The 26765-nt window shown below is 42.3% G+C and overlaps 1 protein-coding gene across 9 annotated transcripts in view; it reads left to right on the top strand.

Moving 5' to 3' along the window:
• The window catches only part of WDFY4 (WDFY family member 4), a 293352-nt gene that overhangs the window by 162422 nt on the left and 104165 nt on the right, over nt 1-26765 (top strand). For all 9 annotated transcript variants that reach the window (XM_047073092.1, XM_047073091.1, XM_047073085.1 and 6 more), the window contains 3 exons: nt 16429-16506; nt 22533-22739; nt 24489-24540. In XM_047073092.1, the coding sequence (XP_046929048.1) occupies nt 16429-16506; nt 22533-22739; nt 24489-24540 (337 nt within the window). The remainder of the gene's footprint in view (nt 1-16428; nt 16507-22532; nt 22740-24488; nt 24541-26765) is intronic.

Consider the following 26765-nt stretch of genomic DNA (forward strand, 5'->3'; position numbering starts at 1 on the left):
ACATAAGGTTGGGAGAAACACCTTTTTGTTTCCTTGTCCAGATTTGGATTTTTAAAACAAGTATATTCATCAATGTAAGAACGCTTTTGAGTTCCTAAGACAGAAGTGTCCCAAACTATGTAAATGATAAAACGGCAGATGGTGATGGGGTGGAGAGTGAGCGCGGGGCCCTCCCGAGGCGCTGTTGCCATTCACAACCCGCTAGGCCCCACTCCCAGCTCGGCCGCCAGGCGCCTGCCACGTGAGTTACAGCCGCGTTCTCGCCCTGGGACCCATCTATTATGAGAAACCATTTTGGTTAATTAAAAAAGTGTTTCCAAGTCTCAGAACAGGAAGTTGTGAAATTTCCTTCCCTTTGCTGTTGTCGATGGGGGTTGGTGAAGACTCGACTCCGTGGCCTGGAAGAGCGGGGGGAGAGTGGAGACAGCAGAAGGAACCATGGCCGTCCAGTCCTGGTGGCCTGGGAGAAAGGCTCAGGGGTCCTCGGGTGCTGGTGGGTCTACTGGTATAATTAGGGGTGTTGAAGAATTAGCTGAGGTCATTGAGTAAATCAAAAGTGCAGTTGAATGGGTCTGTGTCGCATCGGTTCTTGCAAATGGTCCCTCACCCTCGGACCTCTGTGTCCAAGAGCTGCTGTATGGGCTGGGGCAAGAGATGAGGTGTCCGCTAACAGTTTGGGAAACGGACTGTGAGCAAAAGGGAATAAATGAGAAAATATTCGATAGTGTGACACGATCTGGAGGAAATAGATGGTGTCTTAGAGACTGGCTCGTGATCACTGTGGGTTGGATGTGATAATTCAGTTGAGAGGAAAGAGTAGCCATCCGGCACCTGGGGAATGTCGATTCCCAAAATGGGCCCAGCTAGTGGGATGGTGGGAATGAGTTGGTGTATTTGAGAACAGATCCATATAAATGGGGCATGGAGCTCAAATGGGAGAGTGATCCAGGAGGAGGGTGGCAGGAACCAGCTGTCGAGTGCCATACTAGCTTCTCTGGGGGATCAGAAAATATGTCTGCATCCTTGACTATATCTGTATCCGTCTCTATTTCTCTCTCTCCCTCTCTCTCTCTCTCTCATCTTTAAGCACCCATTTCTTCTGCAGACATTCCCTCCAAAATCCCATGCACATTCATTGATGTCCTATCGTATCCCAGGCCCTTGAGTTAAGGCCAGTACAGACAGGGTCCCTGACCAGGGAGCCCACCTTCTTAGGAGGGTGAAATAATTACAGTGTAACAGGAGGTTAAGGCCCAAGAAGTGCCCAGATGAGACAGGGCCTCACATGAGCTTCTTGGAGGTGTTTGAGCTGAGACTTGGAGGAGGAGGAAGGGGAGGAAGGATGTGAGGGAAGATTGGTAGCGAGGAAGGGGCCCCTTCAGGTGCAGAGGGACAGTTGTGACCATCTATCTGCTTTGTGGGTTAGCTGCTAGTCTGGTATTACTGGAATATCATATCCAGTTTATCTTAACTTAATTTCATGTATTTATTTATATTCTGATTCACTCCCCAGAGGATTTATGTTACCTTCAGATAAGGACGCATATGCTAAAACACAGAAATGAGATCAAAAAAAATAATAATAGAAGAAGAAAGCCAATTCCCGGGGAATTAAGATCATTAACATGCAGTCTATAAAGAGTAACAGCCAAGCATCTATACTGTGCTCTAGCTTTCTGGCTGCCATTGTGGAACAAGAGACAACATAGTTCATACGTTTATCCCCCACCCATCAATTACACTTTTGCCCGGAGGTGGAAGAGCTTGCGAACAGGGACCTAGGGAGACCAAAGCAGATGGCCCTGCCCAGCATCTCCTTGCCACCCCTACTGGGAATTTTTAAGGATGTGATCTGACCATGTCACGTCCCTGATCAAAACCCAGCATTTATTGCCGCGCCGTCCGGAATAGGACACAGACCCACAATCCCGCGGTGAGATACCTGACCTCGCTGCTTTTCTAAACCCCTCCCTCGCCCCAGTCCTGTGCAGTCTGCAGGGCAGACCCGTATTTGGTTACAGTGCACCCTGTCTTCTCCCATCTGTACCCTGGGGCAAATGTGGGTCTGTCTGGCCTGAACGAGCCTCCCCCTACCAGAGGACCAACTGCTTCTCCTGGACTTTAAATCCCCCGCCCCTTGTGAAAGCCTGCCACGCCCTCTCCAGCCTGGCCGTGACCCTGCACAGCCACAGCTATCTATTTTTCACTCAACAGTGGCGCATCTGTGAGGGCCCAGCCTAAGGGAGGAGGCAGGTGTGTTGGTGTTGATTGCATTACCTGTGAGTGACAAACAGCCCAACAGTGGATGCCTACTGGCAAGCCCTGGGGTGACCTCCCAAGAGAGCCGAGGTGAGCAAGTGTGTTCAGCACCAAGGAGGTCAGGGATACGGTCAGGGCCACCCTCAGGTAACTCCTCTTGTGGACCCAGATTGCAGTCAGGGCCGTCCTGAGTACGCAGGTCAAGAGTTCTGCTCTGGAGGCAGGCAGTGGCAGGACAGTCCCGGCCAAGGTGGCCTTGTCTCTCTTCTCAAAGCCTAAAGAAGGAATCCTCCCTACAAGCTCCAGTCTCCTTTTGTTTTCCCTCTTTGACATGGCAGTTTCAGCACTGGGCATTATCTGGAGTGAAAACCCTGCCATAACAAAGCATCACAGACTGGCGGCTTCACCAACAGATATCTCTTTTCTCACACTTCCCATCTGTCGGAGTCTCATGGAGGCCCTGACGCCCAAGGAAGAGGCAAAGAGGAGGGAGGGTGGCTTCGTCGAGAAGACTCGTTACCCGCAATCCCAAAGCCTTTGTCCTTTGCTGCACTGGAGTGTTGTTGTTGTTGTTGTTGTTTTGAGTAGTCATTCTCCATGCACTCATGACGATTGAATTTAATAAAAACATCACAGTTCAAAAAAGACAAATTAGAAACCACCGTTCATCTTAGAAATTAATATGTGAGTGAATTTAACAAGAGATGAATTGCGCTGTGGTGATCTGGTCCCTCCTCAGCCACTCTGAGCACCAGTTGTTTGTCATTATTGCTGGAAATATGATTATTACTCTCGTATTGCTTGACATTTATTAAGAATCCAGGGGCTATGTCTCCATAGCAGAGAAAAGTGCAATTATCTGGGCACTTGGAGAAAAGAGCGTTTCCTGGCCTGAGTTGTCCAAATAGATATCCCGCAAAGACCCCTCAACCATGACCGCACCTGGCTCGCTGGGCACACGCCCCTCCTTCACGATGGGCTGCTGACATTTTATGTGCACATGTATAGATATTATACGTGGCTTATGAATGAACACACAAGGAAAGCATTTAATTGCTTCTGTCACGTAACCCAAACCAGGTCTCCACCAAGGACTTCTATTTAAAGGTAGATGCGTCAGCCTTTTACAGAGAAGGCATAAACAGAAGAACTTTATTGAATGTTTTACAGTCAGGAAAATCCTGATTATCAGATGGGTTTAAAAAAATTTTTTTTAACATTCATTTATTTTTGAGACAACGCGAGAGACAGAGTGCAAGCAGCAGAGGGGCAGACAGAGGAAGACACAGAATCTGAAGCAGGCTCCGGGCTGTCAGCCCAGAGCTTGATGTGGGGCTCGAACTCACAAACTGTGAGATTATGACCTGAGCCGAAGTCGAACGCTTAACCGACTGAGCCACTCAGGCGCCCCTCAGATGGGTTTAAAGTGCAGGGGGTATGAAGGCCAGACCTGAAAGTGTTGCCACTGGCCCTGATGGATCTCCTTAATCCTGACCACATGGAGTGCTTCACTACACACAGGGAATAAACAGCTGCAGAAAATATGGCCCGGAGGAGTGACAAGGGTCTGTGAGTTTCATGTCAATCTCTCAAACTTTTATTGTTGTCTCTGTTTACCTGGCCCTTGGGGACAGAGATGGGCAGTGTCCCCAAGGAGCTTATTCTAATGGGGGGAGGGTGCTAGTGGGAAACCCAGCCGCAATAATTCAGAATACTGCTCTCACAGTTTTCTACTCTATCGTGGGAGTCCTGAGGAGGTTTCCAGGAAAGAGAAGAGTAGTAATGATGGTTTCATGGTACCTACAAAGTGCGTGCACAGAGCATGGTTTCTTCTGTCGCTCATTGACACCCGGTGACATTACACTGTTAATCAAATCTCTCTTCCTCTCAGCCCCCACCAATGGAGAAAAGGTGACCAGTGAGTAACGATGATAGTGACCAATGAGAACGTGAGATCCGTGGTTGGGGGGTGGGGCCGTCTCTTCCACATCTGGTTTCACTCCTGCCTCCATGGATGGGAGCTCACCCGAGTTTGACTTGAACCTGTCTCATTTTTCTTTGGCCAGAGAAACCAGGGGTGAAAGGACTCTAGATCTGACACCCACATCGAACGGTTATTGTTTTTTTTTATGGAATTATTAGTGAATACTTGTAACCTAAAAGATTTGTAAAGAAGGTTGCCTACAGTGGAGTCATGTTATATAGATTAAGTTTTAAAATATATCCATGAAACGAAAAGCAAGCTGTCAACAGTACTTTCACAGTTCCTTCACATTGTTCATTGAGAACAATACCATTTTGACTCTGTGAATTCGGCACCGTACGTCTGCATATCCACCGCGCAGCTTTCCCACCATTTGGGGAATTAATTTCTTTGTTAAGTGTCTGATGAAGTGGTTGGCTCGTGCAATTAGGGGGAACGAGATTTGCCAAAAAACCATTTGTCTTTGAACATGAGAATTACACTCAGCACAATGAATTGTTTATACCCAAGGGCATTGTGGAGCCGTGCCCAGCTGGGAGAGCAGTGACTCTTACCTTCCGTCACAGTTTCATAATGGGGTTTGGGTGGGAAGCTGTGAGAATTTCAGTGTATTTTCTAATACACTTTTGTCTAGGTATACCTTTCATATACTTTCCATCTTCATATTCAATACTGCCATGTGTGCCTCCCCCAGCTTCCCTTGTTGATAACATGTAAGATTACTGTGGTGCATTTGTCACAGCAAAGAAACTGACGTTGGTACATTGCAGTAACTAAACTCCAGACCTCATTTTGCTTTCACCAGTTTTCCCACTGATCCGGGATCCAGTGAGGGGCACTGCATCACAGTTAGTTATCGTGTCTCCTTGGGCTCCCCTGATCTGTGACAATTTCTCAGACTTTTCCTTATTTTCCATGACCTTGACAGTTTTGAAGAGTACTGGTCAGATGTTTTGGGGAGTATGCCTCTATTTTGCTTTATCTAATATTTATCATAACTCGCTTGGGGCTGTGAAGCTTTGGAATGAAGATCACAAAGGAGAATGAGCTTTCACCACATTGCATCAGGTCAGGGGTGTGTGACACCCGTGTAAATCATCACATGGTCCTGGTGCTGTCTCCCAGATTTCTCCACTGCAGACTTCCTCTCATTCCCCTTCCCATACTTGGTTTTTTGGAAGCAAGTCCTTAAGACCAGCCCACCCTTGGGGCGCCTGGGTGGCTCAGTCGGTTAAGCGGCCGACTTCGGCTCAGGTCATGATCTCGCGGTCTGTGAGTTCGAGCCCCGCGTCAGGCTCTGTGCTGACAGCTCAGAGCCTGCTTCAGATTCTGTGTCTCCCTCTCTCTGACCCTCCCCCGTTTATGCTCTGTCTCTCTCTGTCTCAAAAATAAATAAACGTTAAAAAAAATTAAAAAAAAAAAAAAAAGACCAGCCCACCCTTCAGAGTGGGCTCCTGGTAAGGAAATCATCTACATATATTATCTGAAATTCTTCCGTAAGGAAGATTTTTCTCTTCTGCCCCGTTATTTATTTATTCAATCTTTTTTTTTTTATATCCGTAGGGTCTCATCCATATTTATTTTATAATTTGGGCTATCATCCTCTAAGCCTGTTATTTATCTTGCGTTTGATCGCTCCAGCTCTTTGCTGAGAGTATTTAATTGACCTCACACTTGTTTTCACCGTAGGTCTCTTGATCTCTTGTCCATTGATCACAAACATGAATCCACATGCCTTACATGTATTTTAGTGCATCCTTACTGTAATCATTCTAACATTCTTGGAGTGTGTATTATTCAGGATAAGTTCGGTTATGTTGCGGTAACAAACATCCTCGAACTGAATTGTCCTAAAATAGCGAAGGCTTATTTCTCACTTGTGTTACAAGTGCCTTGTGAGTTGGCCAGGAGTCTACCGTGCCTTGTCCTCCCTCAGAGACATTAGCTCGTGGAGCAGCCATCATCTAGAACATTGAGTGTTACCATGGCAATTAAAAAAGAACTTAGCAAATATCTCATGAGTCTTTTAAGCTTCTGCACACTTCTCCCCAGCCCCACCTAGCTAAAAGGTAGCAGGAAGGGCGATCATGCCACGTCCCTATAGGAGGAGAGAACTGACACTATTTGGCCAACAGCATTATTGGCCACCATACTGTTTTTATCTTCAGGTTTTCTTTTCTATGCAAATCTATACAGATTTAACTCTTATTATTGTTAACATATGGCTGTTCAACCTCCTTTTAAAAATCAATATATCAAAAACCTGGTTCCATACCATTAAATCTTTTTTGCCACCAGGGCTGCAGTGAACAGTTGTATAGGTTGCACGCAAAGGCATCTGGCCAGAGTGGCAACAGGAAGCTGAAATCCAGCCTTTTTTCCATTATTCAAGTCATCCATCCAGGTCCAGGACAGTATCTGCCCAAAAAGGGACACAAAGGTGTTATGGGCTAGTGGTGGCCTTTTGGGAGAGCATGATTTGTATGACTGCATAATACTGTCTCATAGGGAAGAGCCAGCCTCCCATGTGTTGATATTTACATTGTTTCATTTTGTGCTACTATACCTGGGATGGTGGAAAATGTTGTCAGTGAATGCTTGTGTATATATCTTAGGGTTTCTTTGCAAGAAATTACAAGCAGAGAAAATGGTGAGGATTCAAAAGAGAGGTACAAAGTGTCAGCACACAGTAGATAACAGTCCAGGTGAAGAGTTTAGTCCTGGACCCAGCACGTGTGGTGCTTGGCTGGAGAGGCCAGGAGCTCTAGCTGTAATCTTGGCCCCAAGTTCCTGAGCAGAGTCTGAGGGGCTGTCTTCAGATGCTGGCCTTCCTTGTGTTTGCAGGGCCACACAGCTGTGATTACAGGGCTAATGATGCTTTAAACAAACAAGTGTAACGACCATCATCAGAGGACAGCAGGCACTTCCTGTGGGGCCGTGTGGGCAAGAGGGTCACCAGCATCTGGCCAGCCCCAGGGGTGCCCTGGCAAAGGTGGGCCCTACCAAGCCGCGGTCAGCTCACTTACAGGTGAGCCCACAGTGGGATATGCCCCATTCCCCAGTCCAAGATCTGGTCTGGATTCTGTAGCCAAGCCCTTCCCTAAGGAGGCACTGGGACAGCAGGGCACGGGCTCTAAACCAGATCTGGACCCTCTCAAACCTCCAAACAGCCTTCTGAGGCCCTTTGTTCTACTTCAGAGGTTCTCAAACTCTTTAACACACAGGCAGTTGCTAAGCAAAGGCTATTTAGCTCCAATAAACGATGCAGAGCTCTGCTCTGAATTTGTCCCTGATCCATGTGCCACATTCACTGCTGCCCAGGCAGATGGGCCTCTGCCCTTGAACCGACCCAAATCGCCCACCTCCTGTCTCTACATACCAAGTGTGACAACTTTCTAGAGCATGAAATTTCTCAAAGCCCAACTGGAGAGTAGTGTTTGCCTAGCACTATGGAGACGCATGGGGTGGAAATGCGCGTGGGGGAGACACACGTGATGGCGGCCTCCAAGAGCTCATCTTCCGGGGCTTCCACTTCCTTGGAGTGTTTTGTTGGAGTCATTCACCCTCGCTTATCCCACTTATTATCATACAGATTTGTCAGGAGACTAAATATTAAATGTGATAATGCACATGGAAACTTCTTTGTCCTCTGTAATGTGCTAGGTCCTTCCTTTCACCTCCAAGCACGAAGAGCCTCTCCCTCCCCCGGTGCTCAGGTCAACCTCTACTTGGGCTGCCGATCTCATCTTTTCTCGTTTATCTGGCAGAACCTGCACCATCAGGGACCTTTTCCTTTGCTTTTCAACTGTCTCCCATTCACTGCCAAGCTCCCCTCAGCAAGGTAATACACTTGAGTTCTGGTCTTCCTCTTTTATCCTATGACCTTGCTCCCACCTCTTTTTCTCTTCTTCAGAGTCAAGTTTCTTGAATGAGTTGCCTATACTCATGGTCTCCACTTCCTTATCCTATTTCTAGTTGACTTATTGCTATCTAATCATCCCTCTGAAACAACTCTCAGAAGTTGCCAATGACCAGTTCCTGCAGACAAATCCAATGGATGTTTTCAGGCCTCATCTTATAGGACTTCTCTGGTGCATTCACTGTGGTCACATGGCCTTGACTTCCATGGCCTCTCTTTATGGTTTTCCTTAAACCTCTCTAACCTTTCTCCTGCTGGCCCGAACTTTGCTAGTGTTTTCCAGCTTTTGTACCTTGTCTCCCCAGTCTCCTCTCTGTACCTACTCTCTAGGAGGGATCTTATCATCTCTCAGGGTTTTCCTATCATCTGGTTGGTCATGACTCACAAATTCATCAACCTGGGATGTCTCATCTGAGCTTTATTCTAGGGATGTGCAGCCATACCTCTGACACTTGAATTCAGCGTGTTACACATCACATCATTTAAACTTGCTTTCTCTTGTTCTTGTGATCTCTCTCTCTCTTTTTTAAATGTATATTTATTTTTGAGAGAGAGAGAGAGGCTGAGAGAGAAGGCAACAAAGGATCCAAAGACGGCTCTGCGCTGACAGCAGAGAGCCCGATGTGGAGCTCGAACTCACCACAAGATAGTAACCTGACCTGGAATTGGAAGCTTAACTGATTGAGCCTCCCAGGCATCCTCTCTTAATTTCTCTTAGTTTATCTAATTTAATTCACTCAATTAGGCAAACCAGAAATTTTGGAGAAATTCTTACTCTCTCATACAGTGACTGATTCCTACCAATTTTACATTTCTTATAGTTCTTGAATTTGACTTCTCCACTTTACTCATTCCTCCATCTAATGTCTCACTTATACTGTGACAGTAGTGTCCTAAGGGGGCTCCCTACTTCCAGTCTTTCCTTCAAATTGCTGTAAGAGTGAGCAATTAAAATGCTAATGGACCACATCAGACTTCTATTTAAAACCTCTCCTTTAAGATACATACGGCTAAAGCAACATCTCAACCACAGAACCTTCCCTGAACATGATTGGTGATGAGGTCTCCTTTTCTGTGTGTTTACTGGGTCCTGTGTTACCATGTCCTGTGCATAGCTCTGTCTCAACATTGGTCATGGCAGCTCATAACCATCTGTCTCTTCCATCACATTCCACAAAACCAGATATGAGGTTCATCTTTGTACTCCAGCGCCTGGAAAATAGAAGGACAATGAATGTTTTCTGAACTTAACAATAGAGAGTAAATTTGACATTAGAAATGAAGTATCTGAGCAAGGATGCAAACACCCCTGGGCTATAGCTATTGTAGCTAGGCTATTTTTTTGAAGAGTAAAGATGGTTTATAACTTAACTCACACAGAATTTTATCTAATTGTGAAGTTCGAAGAGACCATCTAAGTCAACTGTTTTTAACTGATCTTGTCTGTGACCTACATACAAATAGTCTCTTTGGGTGACCCTTTTCAGTTTACAAAGTACTTTCATTCTACAGTCTCACCCTATCTTCATAACATCTATTTGGAATAATCAGAAGAGATACTGTTAACCTCATTTTATAGATGGTAAATCAAATCTCAAGACATATCAAGTGGTTTGCCCATGTACTGTAGGTAGTAAGGACCAAGAACCAAGGTCCCTGGACTTCTCTTTCTACCTCCAGACCCTCATTTAGCAACACGGAGCAACATGGAAGTCTGGACATGTTGTCACATGTCTTGCTAGAGTCTGCCTGCCTGAAACTCCCTGCTCTGGTCCCATTGAGGCCCCTGGGGTCACCCACACAAGGCCCATCCATCCCTTTTTGGCAAGATGTGTGGCACATGTGCTACGTGACAGGAGCTGCTTTGTGTCCAAGTGCTCCCCAAGAGCTCTCTTCTGCTGCAAGTCTCCAGAGCACCGTATATGAAAGAGGTCTGGGCTTCTGCCTTAGATGTAAAATTAGTCAAATTTGTCACCATTTTATGTCACTTACAATGCTCATAATGACTGCTTTACTTATAAATGTGTGTAAATATGTGTAAACAGCCATATGAAAGAAAATTCTGCAAAAAAAAAAAAAGGAAATCAAAGAAAAGAAAGAAATCATTCTATTCCCACTACTTCAAAACTATAAGTGGGGTTTTACAATTATATTGTTTTCATATTTTTGAATCTGTGCTGATAAACACTTTTTTTATTTTATTGAAATGTAACACACATAGAAAAAAGTGTTTAGATCACTTCACATTTAAGAATTTTAACAGAGTGAACATGTGACCAGTACTCAGAGAAGAAAATATAGCATTATATTATATTACCCAGAAGCACTCCCAAACCCCATGTTCTTTCCTGGTCACTAGACCCCTCTTTTCTCCAAGGAACCATTATCCTAGCCTCTAATATCATACATTAGTTTTTCATGCTTTTACTTTTATGTAAATGAAATGACATAGTATATATGCTTTTCTCTGGCTTACTTCCCTCCAGACTATGTGCAATTTATCTATGTCATTGCATGGAGTGGTAATTCATTGATTTTCATAGTGTTGGAACAATAATTCTTAGGACCCATTTACCCTCTTAAAAATGACTGGGGACTCCAAAAAGCTTTGTTTATGTCTATTGTATCTATTGATGTTTACCACATTAGAAATTAAGATAAAATTTAAAAAGTAATGCATTTTATTAATTCATTTAAAAGTAACAGTAATAAATCCATTATATTTAAAAATAAATAGCACTTTTAATGAATATGTTTTTCAAAATAAAAATTATTAAAAGGGGAGTATTGCTTTATATTTTTGCAGGTCTCTTTAATATCTGTCTGGCTTAGTAAGAGGACAGCTGGATTCAATTCCTGTATCTGCTTCTTTACTCAATCAGTTGTACTGTATTTTTTTTTTTTTTGGTTGAAATATATGAAGAAAATCTAGCTCCGTGTAGATATGCAGTTTGAATTCAGAAAGGAAATTATAGACGTTCTTTGATACTACACCAAAACTCAACAAGTAATAGCTTCTTAAAGGTTAGTTGAAACCTTTATCAGTTAATTTTTTGTCCATTTAACATATTGATCTATTTTGCACTTTGGATATTTTAACTCATACATGATTGTATAACATGTGTCTAACATGCTTTTGGAATATTGGTTCCTTGAGTTACGTAGATCTCCTTAATGTTGACACATTTCCTTGGACAATATGGAAAAAAACATGTTCATGTCACCACCAATATTAAAAATTTTAGCTACTGTCAAGCTTATAGAGGCAGGTACACGTTTTCTAACATTCTAATATTTGAAATTTGAAAGCTTAATTTTATCATTGTCAGAAAATACTGTCAGTTGTTTTATTTGAGAAGACAGGTCTACTTTATTTTATTTTACTTTTTTTGTTGCTATTGTGAGTGGAACTGTTTTCTTAATTTCCTTTTCGGATAGTTTGTTCTTTGTGTATAGAAACATGACTTATTTTTGCATGTTGATTTTGTATCCTACAACGTTACTGAATTCATTTGTTAGTTCTAACAGTTTCCTTTCCTTTTCTTTTTCTTTCTTTCTTTCTTTCTTTCTTCTTTGGTTGAGTATGTAGGGTTTTCTACATATATGATTACATCATCTACAAACAGAAATAATTTTACTTCTTCCTTTCTAATTTGGATGTCTTTTATTTATTTTTCTTATTTAATTGCTCTGACTAGGACTCCCAGTGCTATGTTGAATAGAAGTGGTAACAGTGAGCATCCTTGCTTTCTGGTGGATCTTAGAGGGAAAGCTTTTGGTTTCCCCCACTGATTATGATGTTAGCTGTGGGCTTTTCACATATGGCCTTTATTGTCTTTAGGTAAATTCCTTTTATACTTCTTTTTTTTGAGAGTTTTATCATAAATAAATGTTCAACTTTGTTAGATGCTTTCCCTGAGTCTTTTGAGGTGCTCATGTTCTTTTGTTCTTTCATTCTGTAAATGTGGTATATGACATTGATTGATTTGCAGATGTTGAATCATCCTTTTATCCTAGGGAAAAATCTTAGTAGGTCGTGGTGTATTATTATTGTCATGTGCTGTTGAATTCTATTTGCTAGTATTTTATTGAGGATTTTTGCATCTCTGTTTACAGGTATATTGGCCTATAATGTTCCTTTTTGTGACGTCTATCTGGCTTTGGTATCAGGATGATGCTAGCCTCATAAAATGAGTTTAGAAGTGTTCCCTCTTCTTCTGTTTTTTTGTTTTTGTTTTTGTTTTTGTTTTTTGGAAATTTAAGAAGGATTGGTATTAATTATGTAGTGACACATTATGCTTTATCTATTGCTGATTTCCACTGAATTTTTTCTCAAATTTGGTCTCTCATCCTCTAATTACTGTTTATGCCCAGGCCTGAAATTTTCTTTGTTGGGGGAGTTTTATTTGCAGATTTAGTTTCTGTAATAGACATTGCACAATTTAGATTTTCTGTTTCTTTTTGTATCAGTCTTGGTAAGTTATGTTTTCCGGGGAATGTGTGTGTAGTTCATCCAAATTTCAAATGTATTAGCATAAAGTTATTCATAACGATTCTTTAAATGTTTGTAGAATCTAGAATGATGTCTTGTTTTCTTTTTCCTGCTCTTGGTAACTTTTGACTGTTTTTTTTTTTCTTTATCAGAATTTCTGGGGGAGATATTAAACGTATTTTCCTTGGGTTTAAATTGTTTTTCAAATTTCTTGATAGATTACATGCTTATTTTTTCTAATAATACTATTGGTATATTACATGTATTCCCACAAAAAAAGTTTTAGTTCTATCATACATGCTTGATTATGTGATATTTTCATTTTCATTTAGGCTAAAATATTTTCTAACTTCCATTTTGATTTCTTCTTTGACCCATGGGCTACTTAAAATAATATTGCTTAATTTTTAAATATATGGGGATTAAAAAAATTTTGTTTGTAACTTAATCCCACTATGTTCAAAAAAGTATATTCTGTGTAATTTCAGTCATTTGAAATTATTTTATGTTTGTTCCATGTTCCATCCTGTGGCAGGTTTTAGTAGTAATTCCATTTGAGCGTTCTGTATCATTTATTTTCTGCAATTTTTTAAACAATTCATCAGATGAGGCTTGCCTACTATAGTCTTCAAATATTCTTTATTTCTATTTCTTGTCAGCTTCTTCTGTTAGTTACTGAGAGATAAGTTATCTTCTTCCAGTATGATTGTAGACTTGTTTGCTTCTCCTTTCAATTCTGTTATGTTATATATTATATATTCTGAGGTATATTAATAGATGCCTCACATTTAGAACTTATACTTTCCTAGTGTATTTATCCTTTATCATTATCATCATTCCTAATAACACTTCTTATTTTAAAGACTACTACTTGTACAGTTTTACCACATTTCTTTTGGTTAGCCTTTGTCTAGTTTATTTATTTTTTTTACCATTATTTTACTTTCAACCTTTTGTGTCCTTATTTCAAGGAGTATCTCTTTTTAAGTAGCATTTACTTAGGTTTTCCTTTTTGATACAGTTTATCTTTTATTTGGAGCATTTAGTCTATTTACGTTGAATGTAATTAATGACAATTTTAGTTTAAATCCACCTTGTTTAAAATTTTCTGTTTGGGGGCGCCTGGGTGGCTCAGTCGGTTAAGTGGCCGACTTCGGCTCAGGTCATGATCTCATGGTCCGTGGGTTCAAGCCCCACGTCGGGCTCTGTGCTGAAAGCTCAGAGCCTGGAGCCTGTTTCAGATTCTGTATCTCCCTCTCTCTGACCCTCCCCCGTTCATGCTCTGTCTCTCTCTGTCTCAAAAATAAATAAATGGTAAAAAAATTTTTTTTTAATTTTCTGTTTGTAATATCTGTTATTTATTCCTTTTTTCCCTCTTTCAACATATTATCAACTATTTTAAAGTATTGTACTTCCCTTCTATTACCTGGAAGTCACATATTCTTTTATTATGTTTTTAGTGGTTAGCCTAGAAATTACAATGTGCATATTTGCTTTATTAAAGTCTAATGTAAATTAGACCCTTTTTCCAAATTAAAAAAAAATTTTTAATGTTTATTTATTTTTGAGAGCAAGAGAGAGAGAAGGACACAGAGCATGGTGGGGGGGTGCTGGCAGAGAGAGGGGAGACACAGAATCTGAAGTAGGTTTCAGGTTCCGAGCTGTTAGCACAGAGCCTGACATGGGGCTCAAACCCACCAATCTTGAGATCATGACCTGAGACCAAGTCGGATGCTCAAATGACTGAGCCACCCAGGCCCCCCCCCCAATTTTTAATTGAAGAAACCTAGGACACTATTTCATTTACCCCATCCATCTTTTGTTATTTTTTCATGTATCTTAATTCTTATTTTTTAAATCCTGTAAGTTTTTATTATTATTGCTATTATTATTTTCCAATAGCCAAAATTCATTTAGATATACTAATATATTTACCATTTCTTTAGTCTTTCATTCATTCCAAAGATATATGTTTCAATATGAAATCATTTTCATTCTACCCCAAAAGCTCCTTCACTTCATGCAGTTCTGCTGGTAATGCATTCTATCAGTATTATTCGCCTGCAAATGTTTTGGTTTGTCTTTATTTTTGAAAGATATTTTCACTGGGTAGAGGCTTTGAGCTTGTCAGTTTTTTTTTTCTTTCATGATTCGAAGATGTTGTTCCATTTTCTTCTGGCCCCTACCATTCTTACTGTCGCCTCTTTAAAGATGATAAGAACTTTTGCTATCTTTTTGAATATTTTTTCTTTTTTTCTTTTTTGCAGTTTAATTGTGATGGGCTTCTGGGTGGTTTTCTAACTGTATTTTTCTTGTTTGAGGTTTACAGAATTTCTCAAATCTGTGGCTCAATGAGTCTTGCATCCGTTTGGGAAGATTCTCATTAGCTTTCCAGATATTGTTTCTTTGTCTCCTCCCCTTTGGAGACACCAGTCCACATATGCTAGATGCTTTCTGTATATTACATACGTATCTATCTTTATTCTTAAGTATTTTCCATACTTATATCTCATCATATTTAGCAAGAATATTTCTTCCATTTTACTCACCCTCCGTTCAGTTGTATCCACTCTGCTGTCAGACTTACCTATGGAGTTTCTAATTTCAATTAATTCATTTCACAGATTTAGAAATTTTATCTGGTTATTTTCCATAGATTCCATATCTCTTGCAAAAGCCTCCATTCTGCATTTTTTGGACTACCTTGCATTATTTTAAGGTCCATGTGTGTTAACTGTAATGTCTGGATATATGTGGGGGTATGCTTTTATTATCTGTTTTTCTGTTCATCCTTTTAACAGGCACATCTAGTAATTTCTGCTTGACTACTGAGCATTTCGTATGAAATTCTCAGTTAGAGGCTTCACATGGTGGGATCCTTCTCCAGAAAGGACTTTCTTTGCCTTCTGGCATGTACTTGGAGTGGGGGCAGATCACTGTAATGTACTCAGAGTTTGAGCCCATTGGAAGTCAGGTTTCAGCTTTGTAAGACCTGGTCTATTTCCAATCCGCCTTTATTTCTACGGCGCAGCCCTTGAGAGATCCCACTTTAAAGCCCAAATCCTGTTGGTTTTTACAAGTTACACTGCTTATAAATCAGAAACTGCTTAAAAGAGAACATCAGTGCAGAAAGCGGGGCTTGCCGCTCTGTACTGTCCTATTTCTGGACTCTTGGTCTCTTATGGCCTAGGTGTCTTGGTGAGCCTGAATTCCTATTTTTGTCTCCTTAGCCACCTGAAAGCATCACGAGTTCCGTTAAGCTTCTCTGCTTCTTACCCACCACTTTCTGTTCAGCTCAACTTCTTGTGTTATTTGCAAACTTGCAAATACCCCAGGGGCAAAAATTCATAGATATCAGGCATTGGGCACATCTCAGTGAGTTTTCTTTATCTCCAAGATCTTGACTTCTTAAGTCTTGGCTCTCTTGGTACTCTCTGCTGCCTTAAAGCAGATTATTCAAATATGGCTTTTCTTTTTATTCTTGGGAGGAAGACTGACCTGTTGTAAGCTAGCTCACGATAGCTGGAAGTGGAAGTAACCCACAGACGTGTATGTGTGTGTGTGTGTGTGAATGTGTGTGTGCACATGTGTGTGCGTGTGTGCATATCTGTGTGTGTGGTGTCAGCGTAAGTGAAGTCTTTATTGATGAGGTTGTGACTGAGTTGACCAACAAAACTTGTAACCGTTATTTCCCCTGATAATTGGTCAGAATGGAGAAGTTTTTATCTGAAATCACAACTGTCATTAAGCTGTGGCCTGTTTTCTCTCTTCCAGGATTTCGTGTCGTGTATCGAGAACTACAGAAGGAGAGGACAGGAACTATATGCGTCTTTATACAAAGATCATGTCCAGGTAAGAAGCAGAACAGCTCTTTTCTCTGCACAGAAGCCAGGAATCTACCCTGGACCTGGAACAAAGAATCGGGAAGGCCTTTGGTTTAAGTTCTAGTTGGCTAAGTCAATAATTGACCAGCAACGATTCAGACCTACTTGTGTAACCTGTGCAGTGAATGTGGACCCACGCTGTCAGCAGTTGAGGAAATAGCATGTTTATCCTCTCATCTACCCATTCATCCACTAGTAAATAGGTGTCAACCCAGAGTGCCTCAGACCCTGAGCTATGAGCTAGGGGTGCAACTGTACAGGCCTCGCTCTCTGGTAACTTCACTCTACTTCTCTGGAGGGATAGATATGAAATAACTACACAAATAAATCGATCATTATTACTCGTGTTGAGCAAGAGACATGGAAAATACAGGTACAATGAGAGATTATGATGTGAGGAGACTTTAACTTGGGCCGATCAGATGCCCCCTCCAAGAAAGTGACCATTAAGTTAAGATCTGGAGGAGGAGGATGGACGGAAGTATTCTGAGGATGTGTTTTTGGCTAAGGGAAGGGCATGTGGGAAGTTCCTGATCAGGAAAGAGCTGGATGCCACCAGTTAACTGGAAGAAGAAGCGACTGGGTGACCTGAACCGGAGATGTACAAGGGTGAAGACGAGGCAGGGCCACAACACACAGGGCTTGCTGCCTCCTTAGGGCTTTTGCATTTTACCTTAAGTTCAATGGGTCGCCACCATGAGGGCAGATGTAGATACTTACAACCCCTCTCTAGGTGTGATTTCTGGACAGTCAAGGTAAAGAGCACTGACTGTCATGCCAGTGAGATCTCTAGTTGAGTCTCAGGTCTGCCTCGTCCCAGGCCTGCAGTCTGAGTCTCAGGGTCCCCCTTTCAAAGAAGGGATAATATTTCCTAACTGTAAAAATTAAAGAGAAAGCATAGAGCACCAAGAAGTGGCTGGCAGGGAATACATGTCCGTTGTGCGGTTATGGAATGGCTAAGAGGTTCATCTTTAGTCTGTGTTGTTGTTAACAAACATTTTATTTTTTTATTTTTATTTTTTGTTAACAAACGTTTTAAAAAATTGTTGCTAATAATAGAGCACAACATATATATAGTATTAAAACCCCACTAAAAATATTATTTGCTTTACGATTTCTCTGTTCCAAAATCTATGCTAAGTATAGGAAAGGCAGAGATTATAATGTCACTGCTGTGCCTTGAAGGTTCTTAAAACCCAGTAGAAGGACCAAGAGTAAGGAAATAACCACAAGCAGGGTAATGAGGCCAATTCTAGGATATTCTACTATAAAGAGTAGAGTAATAGGGTGTAAGGAGTCATGAAGCATGGCTGGGATGGGGTGAGGGGCCAAGGAAGGCCTGCCCAAATGTCAGGGGAACAAAATCGGCTCTGATCAACTTCGGCCAAGTAACCTGGTCTAATTCCCTCCAAATAAGCTCACTTGGGAGCCCACACACGCCCCTGGAAATAAGGATTCATGAGCTGTGCAGCCTGCACCCCAGAAACACACAGGTTAGCAACATAGCCTCCCCAGCTATCCTGTGAGTAAGGACAGGGGCAGTTTATCAGACTTGACAGGGGTGAAAGAGGGGTTTGGGGGTCTACAGGACATGCGGCTATCAAAGCTATCAGGAGACATTCCTGTTTCTCTGGTCGCACAAGCTGGTCTGAAGCAGACTCTCAGTGTGGAGAAGAACCTCCTCATGGGCACCTACATTGTTGACTGCACTGCACAGCTGGAGGGGTGCCCTGCTGGCTTAGCCGCATGGTATCTGAGCCCCTCGGACAGGCCCTTGCACATCAATGCCCCACCACTTGTATTCACTGACTTCTTTCAGGATTAGCAATATAGCTAATAAATTCAATTGCTCGTGGGGGGAAATACGATGAATTGTTTAAGATTACATCCTTTGTTTATGGGCATCCTCGCCACACTTGTTTCATTCCAAGATAGAGGGTGTTGTTTGTCTAAACATCCAAATCAGCACCCAGTCGAGAATGTGAGAATCTCTCTTCCTACGGTTGGAAGAGCCTGGGAGATTTGCTGATGACTGGAAGAGATGTGCTGTGTGGTACTTTGTGAGTTTCTGCTGGAATGTGTGAGACTGAAAGTTCGTGGGGGAAGGACAGAACCTCGGCAGAGGCTCCAAGCCCACGAGGAAAGTCCCCAGCCTTCTAGAACATTTGGCCTTGTTCATTTTCAGCAGTGGGCTTCAGTGGGGTTCAGAGAATGCTTCAGAAAGTTGTGTAGAGTTTTACTGTTTGAGGTATTTTTGAGAAAATCAGCATTTGAGGCTAATCCATAAGGATACTTTCCAAGTGTTTAAATATTTAAGACAGATTGTTTCAACGTTTAAAGGAATGCAGAGGTAATCACCATCTGCCAGAGATAATGGGGCCTAGAGCATCCACCCTGCTTTTTTAAGGGGCAATACATTTTCCGAGGGCAGCCCCCACTCTACTTCCAGAAAAGCCAAGTCCAAATTCTGTGAAGAGATCAGGCTAGTGAAACCCACCAAGTTCTTCAAGGACAGCATGTGCCGAGTGTACTCAATGAGGCCCTCCCAAGAGGGTGGTCGTAGTGAGATTCAGGGATCCCGGCCCACAGGGCTCTCCGTCATACGTGGTGTAAGACTTCCCTAACTTGGCCCGTTGCCCACAACCGAGAGGTCTCTGCAGATGGCAGGAGCCCGCAACATGCCCAGGTAACATTACCCAATGCCCTGGAAGTTCATCCAAGCATCATCACATCCCATCATTATGTTACCAGTAAATCAGGCAATTTGATATATCCAATCTCCCAAATTTCTTGTTGCTCCAGAAGTACTGGCAAAAACAGTTTCCTCGACTCTGGCCCTGCCAGGATTCCCATTTGCCTTTTCCAAATTCTATTCGTTCTCTTTTCTGTGGTCCAGCTGCTCTGGTTCTATGCCCAGACCATCCTGTTCTTATGGCGATTCCTTACCATAATTGACAGAAATGCCTCATTCTGTCTGTGCTGTTTTTAAAACATTCCAGGCTTTACTGGTTAAAGCTGTTGCAAGATGCCTGCCATCCTAGAAGTGGCCTTTCTTTTAGTATGTGAGAAGCAGTGTTCTGTCGCACACTTTTGGGTTCTCTAAGGGCCAACAGTTTGTTGCCATTTCTTGCTGAGTTTCTGTATATTAAGTTTTTTGTCACAGCTCGTTCAAATGCAAATATCAGAAGCTCAGCTCAAACTGGCTTAGGCAGCAAATGAAGTTTTGTGGTACTAAAAAATCTGGGAAGCAGGCTTCAAGAAGAGCTGGATCCAGGTGTTTAAGCTCTGTTGTAAGCAACCTGTTTCTTCTCTCTCCCTTTCTCTTCTCTCTCCCTCTCAGGCTGTACATCCTAGAACTAGGCAACATTCATGTAAAGGCTGGGGACCCATTTTCTAGCTTGCACAAAGGCAGTGTCTTCTTGCTGAGCTACATGCCTGTGGACTGTCTCTGCCTCAGGGACACCTCTGATGCACATAAAGGCACCCTGACGTGGGGCAGGTGACCCCAACTGTGTACCCATGCATCTGCCTCTCTGCACTGTCTGCTCCGTATAGGTTCAGAGAGCACCATCTCCAGTCCTGGGGAATGATGTGCACTAGCCCATCCTGTAATCGTCCTCCACCACTTGGATGACATTCGGAACTGAAGCCAGGGCTGGGATCAGCCCCTCCAAAGCATGGGGGACCAAAAGCAGGGAAGGGTTGGTTGCCCAGAGGAAAAGCTCATTAATGCTACTGAAAAGTTCCCATTCAGCCCCAAGTCATAGCTACCTCTAACATACCAGAAATCCTGCCTCTAAGTCTCTAAGCATTTGGCCCAATCGAGCTTGAAGCCGAAAGGGGACCTTACCTTATGCAGAAACACAGGCATTAGAGAGCACCTTGAAGGTGGCATGCCTGGGTGGCTCAGTCAGTAAAGTGTCCCACGTTGGCTCAAGTCATGATCTCACGGTTCGTGAATTCGAGCCCCTCATCAGGCTCTCTGCTGTCAGTGTGAAGCCTGCTTCCATCCTGTATGCCCCCCTCTCTCTGCCCCCTTCTCAAATAAACATTGAAAAAAAAAGCAGAGCACCTTGCAGGTATGGGAACTCAGGGCTTTTGCCGTTTGATCATCCTGTGTCCTCTCTCCTGGGACCACTTGTGGCTTTCTGTCACAGACTAAACAATCACTCATCTCTGAGGGATCTCACTACTGATACATGCCTGTCTGGCTGCAGGTATTTGAGACAACTTATTTGCTCTGTGATGAAGACACAGGCAGCCATGAACCCCCAGGTTCATAGGTAGATCCTTGGGGTGAAGAAGATACTGTTTAAAGACTAATTTTAAATCCAAGGTGGACAACCCAATAGCTTGGGATTACTCATCCTCTATGAAGCTTAATATGTTATTCGAAACCCAGCGACAATCTCCAGGGAGCTGAAATATTTTCCCTAAACGCGTATTCATTTCATATAACCTCATCCCTGTAAAAGGCTTTGGACAGGACAGACATTATTTTTCTGGAGTTCCTTATTAACCAGTCGGAGTATTATATAAAATGCTGTTTGGGATATAAATGTGAGAACTGTGGAGAAACAAAATAATCTCGCTTTGAAATAGGATTTGCTTTATTCACGATAACAACACTGGTTACGCTGAGAAAGTCACCGCATAAAAACTCTTGAAAATATTGTCTCATTTAATCCTTACATAAACCCATGGCTTTATTATTATTGTAATATTATTAACTGCATTTGATGAAGCCCCTTTCCATGAGACGACTAGAGAATAGCAGAAACATGATGATAACCCTGGTTCGTCTGACCCCAAAGACCATGGAACGAGCGCTGTATTGTCTGTTATATTCAGCTCCATCACCCGGTGGTCCTTGGAGAAACCACGTCTCCTCTCCCAGACTTGATTTCTTTATGAGGATAGTAGAAATTATTTAAAAGTTTCAAGCTTCACGCATGGTGCCGCTGGGTAGAGGAACGGAGATACAGCAGGTGAGGGGCTCGGCCCTGATGCATGATAGTGATTTCTTTTCTCTTGACGTTAAGTTGATGAGATTTGTGCTTCTCAACATTAACACACCTTTCAATTTTCTGAAAACTTAAAATCAAAAGATAGGGCAAATAACCATCAAATATTTGAATAACTGCAAAAGTTCACCCCAAAGACACATAAGATTCCGCTGTCAAAGCTGACAGGTGTCAAGTTTCCTTTGACAGGTGATGCAGACAACTTCAGTGTGGCATACAAAAGCAGTTTGGGGGGGGGGGGGTCAGTCAAGTGCCACATATGCAAACTATAAAGATGTCATCAGTAAGGGATTATTGTCATTAATAGCAAAGGTTTTAGTTTCCACCTACATTCTAGAATTCTTCAACATTCTAGACTCCTAGGATATTAGGATTTCAAAGACCCTTAGATGATATCTAGGCCAAAGTTCTCATTTGACAGTTGGAGAATCTGAGGTCCAGAGACAGAGATGACTTTTTCAGATCTACCAATTGTTGGCAGGTCTGTGATTCCGCGCCCCCCCCCCCACCCGCCACACACACACACACATACACACACCTCCAGTCCAGACACTGGAAGGAGTATCTTCAGCATCATTTTTGAAGGGCAGGGGTTGTGGTGAGATTCTGTGTTCCATTTATAAAGTCCATTCTGTCCAACCTGTTCTGATGAATAGTGTCAGGACCTTCAGGTCCTACTGTGCTCTGCACAACACCCAGCAGTCACATGGTTCTGAAGGCCAGCGGGCAGATGGTTTTCTCCTCCCCCAACCTGGATTGAATGGTCTCAGAGCTGAAAAACCGCTATCTTCTCCTGGCCTGCTCCTGGCTCCAGGATGTATACTCCACACCCTGAGGGTGCTCAGGGCTGCCTGTAGGGTTTTATTTTTCTCAACCAATTAAGAGGGCTTGGTCTGTTCATCCCCAGAGGTTCGGGGCCAAGCCCATGAGGAAATGTGTCTAAGGGTGACCCTGTACTTCTGCTTCCCAGAGACGGAGATGTAACAACATCAAGGCGGCCAACGCCTGGGCCAAGATTCAGGAGCAGCTTTTTGGGGAGCTGGGCTTGTGGGGCCAAACGACAGAAGCCACACTTTGCTCCAGGTGGGAACTGGACTGGAGAGAGGGACCAGCTCGCATGAGGAAACGTGTTAAACGCTTGTCTCCGCTGGAAGCCCTGAGTCCAGAAAGGCTCAAGGTAAGAGTTAGATGCAGTGAAACAAGGATGCTTCCAGGCAGGAAATGTGTAGGGAAGTGTCTTCTGAGCTATTCCTTCTCATGCTGTTTTCACCAGGAGTGCTTTGGGAATGCTTTGGCATGGGCAGGTAGGAGAGATCATGTGCAGTTAAGTGTAAGAGTGCTATAATTTATTCTTGATGCCATTTAAAAGAAGAAAAGAATAAACCCTCAGTTTTTTTCTCAGTTTTTAAGAGTATCTTATGCTTTGGTTCATGGGGGGTGGGAGGGAGGGGAGGGCGGGTGATGGGTATTGAGGAGGGCACCTTTTAGAATGAGCACTGGGTGTTGTATGGAAACCAATTTGACAATAAATTTCATATTAAAAAATAATAATAAAATAAAATGAAATAAAATAAAATAAAATATTAAAAAAAAAGAAGAAAAGAATCACTAAACCTCCCAGGTATATAGAAAGGCTGCTGTAACTACAGCCTGAATAAATAAGAAAATGAGTGAGTGAATGAATAGCTGAGTGGTTCATATCTACACCACTCACCCAGTATCACGCTGACATCCACAAAAGTCCAGTGGAATAATCTGGGCATCAGTGTTTGGAAGGAGCTAAGTCATGACCGTTGTCTGCATAAGTTATCTGTAATGGAGCAGTCGTAACCAGCCCTGCTATGGCCATTATTGCATAATCGAATCTCATAGCAAGTTTTACAGTGGAAATATCTTGAACTCAGCCATTTCTGCAAGCATGAATCTGTGACCCAGGGAGTCCAAACAACATTGGAGCCATTGGTTTCCCAAGCAACAGGATCTAGGTGGTCCCTGGGAGTTTGCTTTGATGAAGCATGAACTCTGTATCATCAGACTGACAGTTCTGCCTTTTAAAGAACGGGGAACCAGTTGGATTAGGAGTGGATATGGAAAAATCTGTTAATAGTTCTCTCATGTCTTCATTGAAGGATTCCGATTTAAGATATTCTAGAAGGCAGCCTTCCAAACAGTGGAATGCAAGACATTTCCTTCTGCATTCCTCCTGAGATACGATGTCGGGTTTATTCTGTAGTCTGTAACCTCAGGATCTTTTATCCACTTTAAATTCTTCCTAAAACTTAACGAAAAAAAATTATATTTCATTCATTCAGTAGACACTTGAATTTTTTTAAATTTAAATTCATGTTAGTTAATATACAGTGTAGTCTTGGCTTCAGGAGTGGAACCCAGTGATTCCTCTCTTACGTACAGACACTTGAATTTTTAATGTATTATCAATGAACATCTGGTTTTATATAGTATTTTCCCCCCAATACATTTCTTAGGAAGTGGAGGCAGGAAAAATAAGTATCCTGTCCACTGTGCTAGTGACAAAGCCAAAGGCTGGCTGTGAAACCTGGTCTCTGGCCTCTCAGGCTGCCTAGCCCCAGATCCTGTGCCTGGTCACCTCTCCAGGGTGGCCCACATCACAGACATCTGAGATGCTATTTGATCCCATTTTGGCATCATCTTTGGTAATTACTGTAAATCCGACTTAATGGAAGATTGTGGGTTTTTTCCCCTTTGACTCAGGAACATTAATACTTACGTTTTATTGTGGTCCTTTAGGATTTAGCATTCCTCCCTTCTTGCATCTAAGACTTGTGACTATATGAGTAATTTGAGGGGGTCACATGCAGGTGTGTGTGTGAACCTGTGTAATGGGGTGAGGGGCACCATAGTAGTATTCAGGATTTAATTTCTCAATTCTCTTGTTTTGTTTCAGGAAAATCAAGACAGAAACAGCAACGTGTCTCAAACAAATGTTGAAAGCCAAGGTACTCCATTTATCATTTTCCCTGTTTTTCATTAATCATCAAACCAGTTCTTGGTTTTATTTAATATGAAATTAATACTTTGGAGGAAGAAAATGCTTATGTCTGAAGTAGGCGATGCTAAGACTCTTGGCATTACTGTGCTCTCCAGGATGAGGAGGAAAGTATTCCAGACCTTGACACTCTGGTAGGGGAAGAATTTTATATTATAGTTATAACAATAAAATTTTTTTCAGGGGAATATCTTGTCAATTTGCTATGTCAGGGAAACCTCAAAAGCGTCCCTAAATAATACTAATACATGTGCAGTATGTGACCCAAAACACATAGGAGGAAAATAAGAAAATACTTCAAAGTAAAAATGGGTAAAAGAGGTATTTAAAATTTTTTTAAACTGAATCCTCTGATTGTAAAACCAGCTGCAATAGTCACTATTATTTCCCAAGCTAAAAAAAATATATATACTTCGAATCGTTTTTGATGTTTATGCTGACTCTTCAATTGTATAATCCTCATGGAGGGATTTGGCTGAATTGGTTTGCTGAAAATCCAGGGTTTATTTTCAGAGCCCATTTGGCATGAACACACTGAAACGCACACACACGAATACACACGCAGACACACACCGACATACACACTCTATTTCAGATTTTGTGTTTCTACCAGGCCCTGCCTTTTGCTTCAAACACTCCCCGTCTGTGAGTTTCATTGTCTCCTCAGCTGCAGCGTGTGTCCTGTCCTTAATTAAATGACAGCTTCCTACCACTAATCAACCTTGTCTCACCCAGTGCCTTAGTGACCGGATTTTGCATTGAGCTTGCTATCTTGCCAGTCTACAATAACAAAGCCTGGAAGTGAAGATGCTGGGCCTTGATCCCAGGTTGATTTGGGGGTCCCACTGTGGCACAGGACTTGGGACAGTCTTGTAATGCCCATTTGCTTCTCTCCTCTTTAACTCGAGCCCCACAGCTCCAGGATCACAATGATAGTCTACCTGTGTTCCCTTTCAGAGGGGGTATCTGCAGAGATTGTGGTGATGGGAAGCATGCGCTGATGTTGACTATGGCCATGGGCTGTGGAGTCCCCTTGTCCTGAAATGCAGATTCTTGCCCCCAGTAGGGGGTTCAGCCAGAGAAGAAGAAGAAAGGGCTTCTGGTTCTCCCCTATGCTTTCCTGGGTGCCTGTATCTATACAGCATTCTCCCTGCTTGGGGAAAAGTCTATGTGGCTATTGTAAGCAGCAGACACTTTCATTCTTCTAGTTGGGAGACTCCCAGGTGCAGAGGAGCTCAAAGAGGTGAACAGCTTAGCACACACACACAAAAAAATGGCTAGTAGCCCCACAACTTTGCAGTCATGTGCCGTGTGCCTGTTCTAGGCAGGTGGGCATCTAGGACAGGGTGGGGGAATAGGATCCAGAAATTATGTAAGTATGTGCTCAGCTGGCACCCTAATATCTGTGCCCAGCAGTACGTGCTTAGGAAATAAGTCAAGGTGTGCACACACATGATTGCAGCACAGCACATTCACAGCAGAAATAGAAACCAGTCTCCAAAAAACTGGAGATGGACTAGGTGATGATGAAAGAGTCACACAATAGAATATTACACAGCCATTTTAGTTGATTTCAAAGAACTTTCAGTGGAATGAGAAAGTGCTCATGAGATAATCAAGTAAAAATAATATTAGGAAAGAAAATTGTAAATGCAGCGTAATTCCTATCATGTCAAAAAATTATGTGTTTGTGCATATACATATACGTACAGAAAAGGTGTTAGAAGTAAAGAACCGAAATTGTGAACAGTGGGAACAAACCTGGTTCAGATTCTGCCTCTAGTTCTTTGTAGCCATATGACCTTGAGCAAAGTAATCAGCCCCTTTCACTTTCCCCTGATTGTAAAGGGAGAAGGAAATAGAATCCACAACCCGCTTAGAGTAGATGAAAAAACTGTCATCAAAAGCATCCAGCACAGAAGTGCTTACTACATCTGAGCTGTTATTATTAGCACTATTTCTGGGTGCCTGAGTGATACTTGTTTTACTTCTCAAGTTTTTAAAATTTATTCTCACAATATCATGGATTTTCCAAGATCACAGTGCATCCATAATTAGAAAAAAAAAAAACTCACTCTTTTCAAAGAGTGAATGAAGTGAAATTCAGAGAAAGCAGATTCTGGATGACCCTCAAGGGAACTGCTCTGCTGATTAATGAGGGTGAATTTTGAAGTG

Source organism: Lynx rufus, unplaced genomic scaffold, assembly GCF_022079265.1.
Source record: "Lynx rufus isolate CCGP_SWC_20201006 ecotype Redwood Valley unplaced genomic scaffold, mLynRuf1.p SCAF_11, whole genome shotgun sequence".
NCBI classification, from domain to species: Eukaryota; Metazoa; Chordata; class Mammalia; order Carnivora; family Felidae; genus Lynx; species Lynx rufus.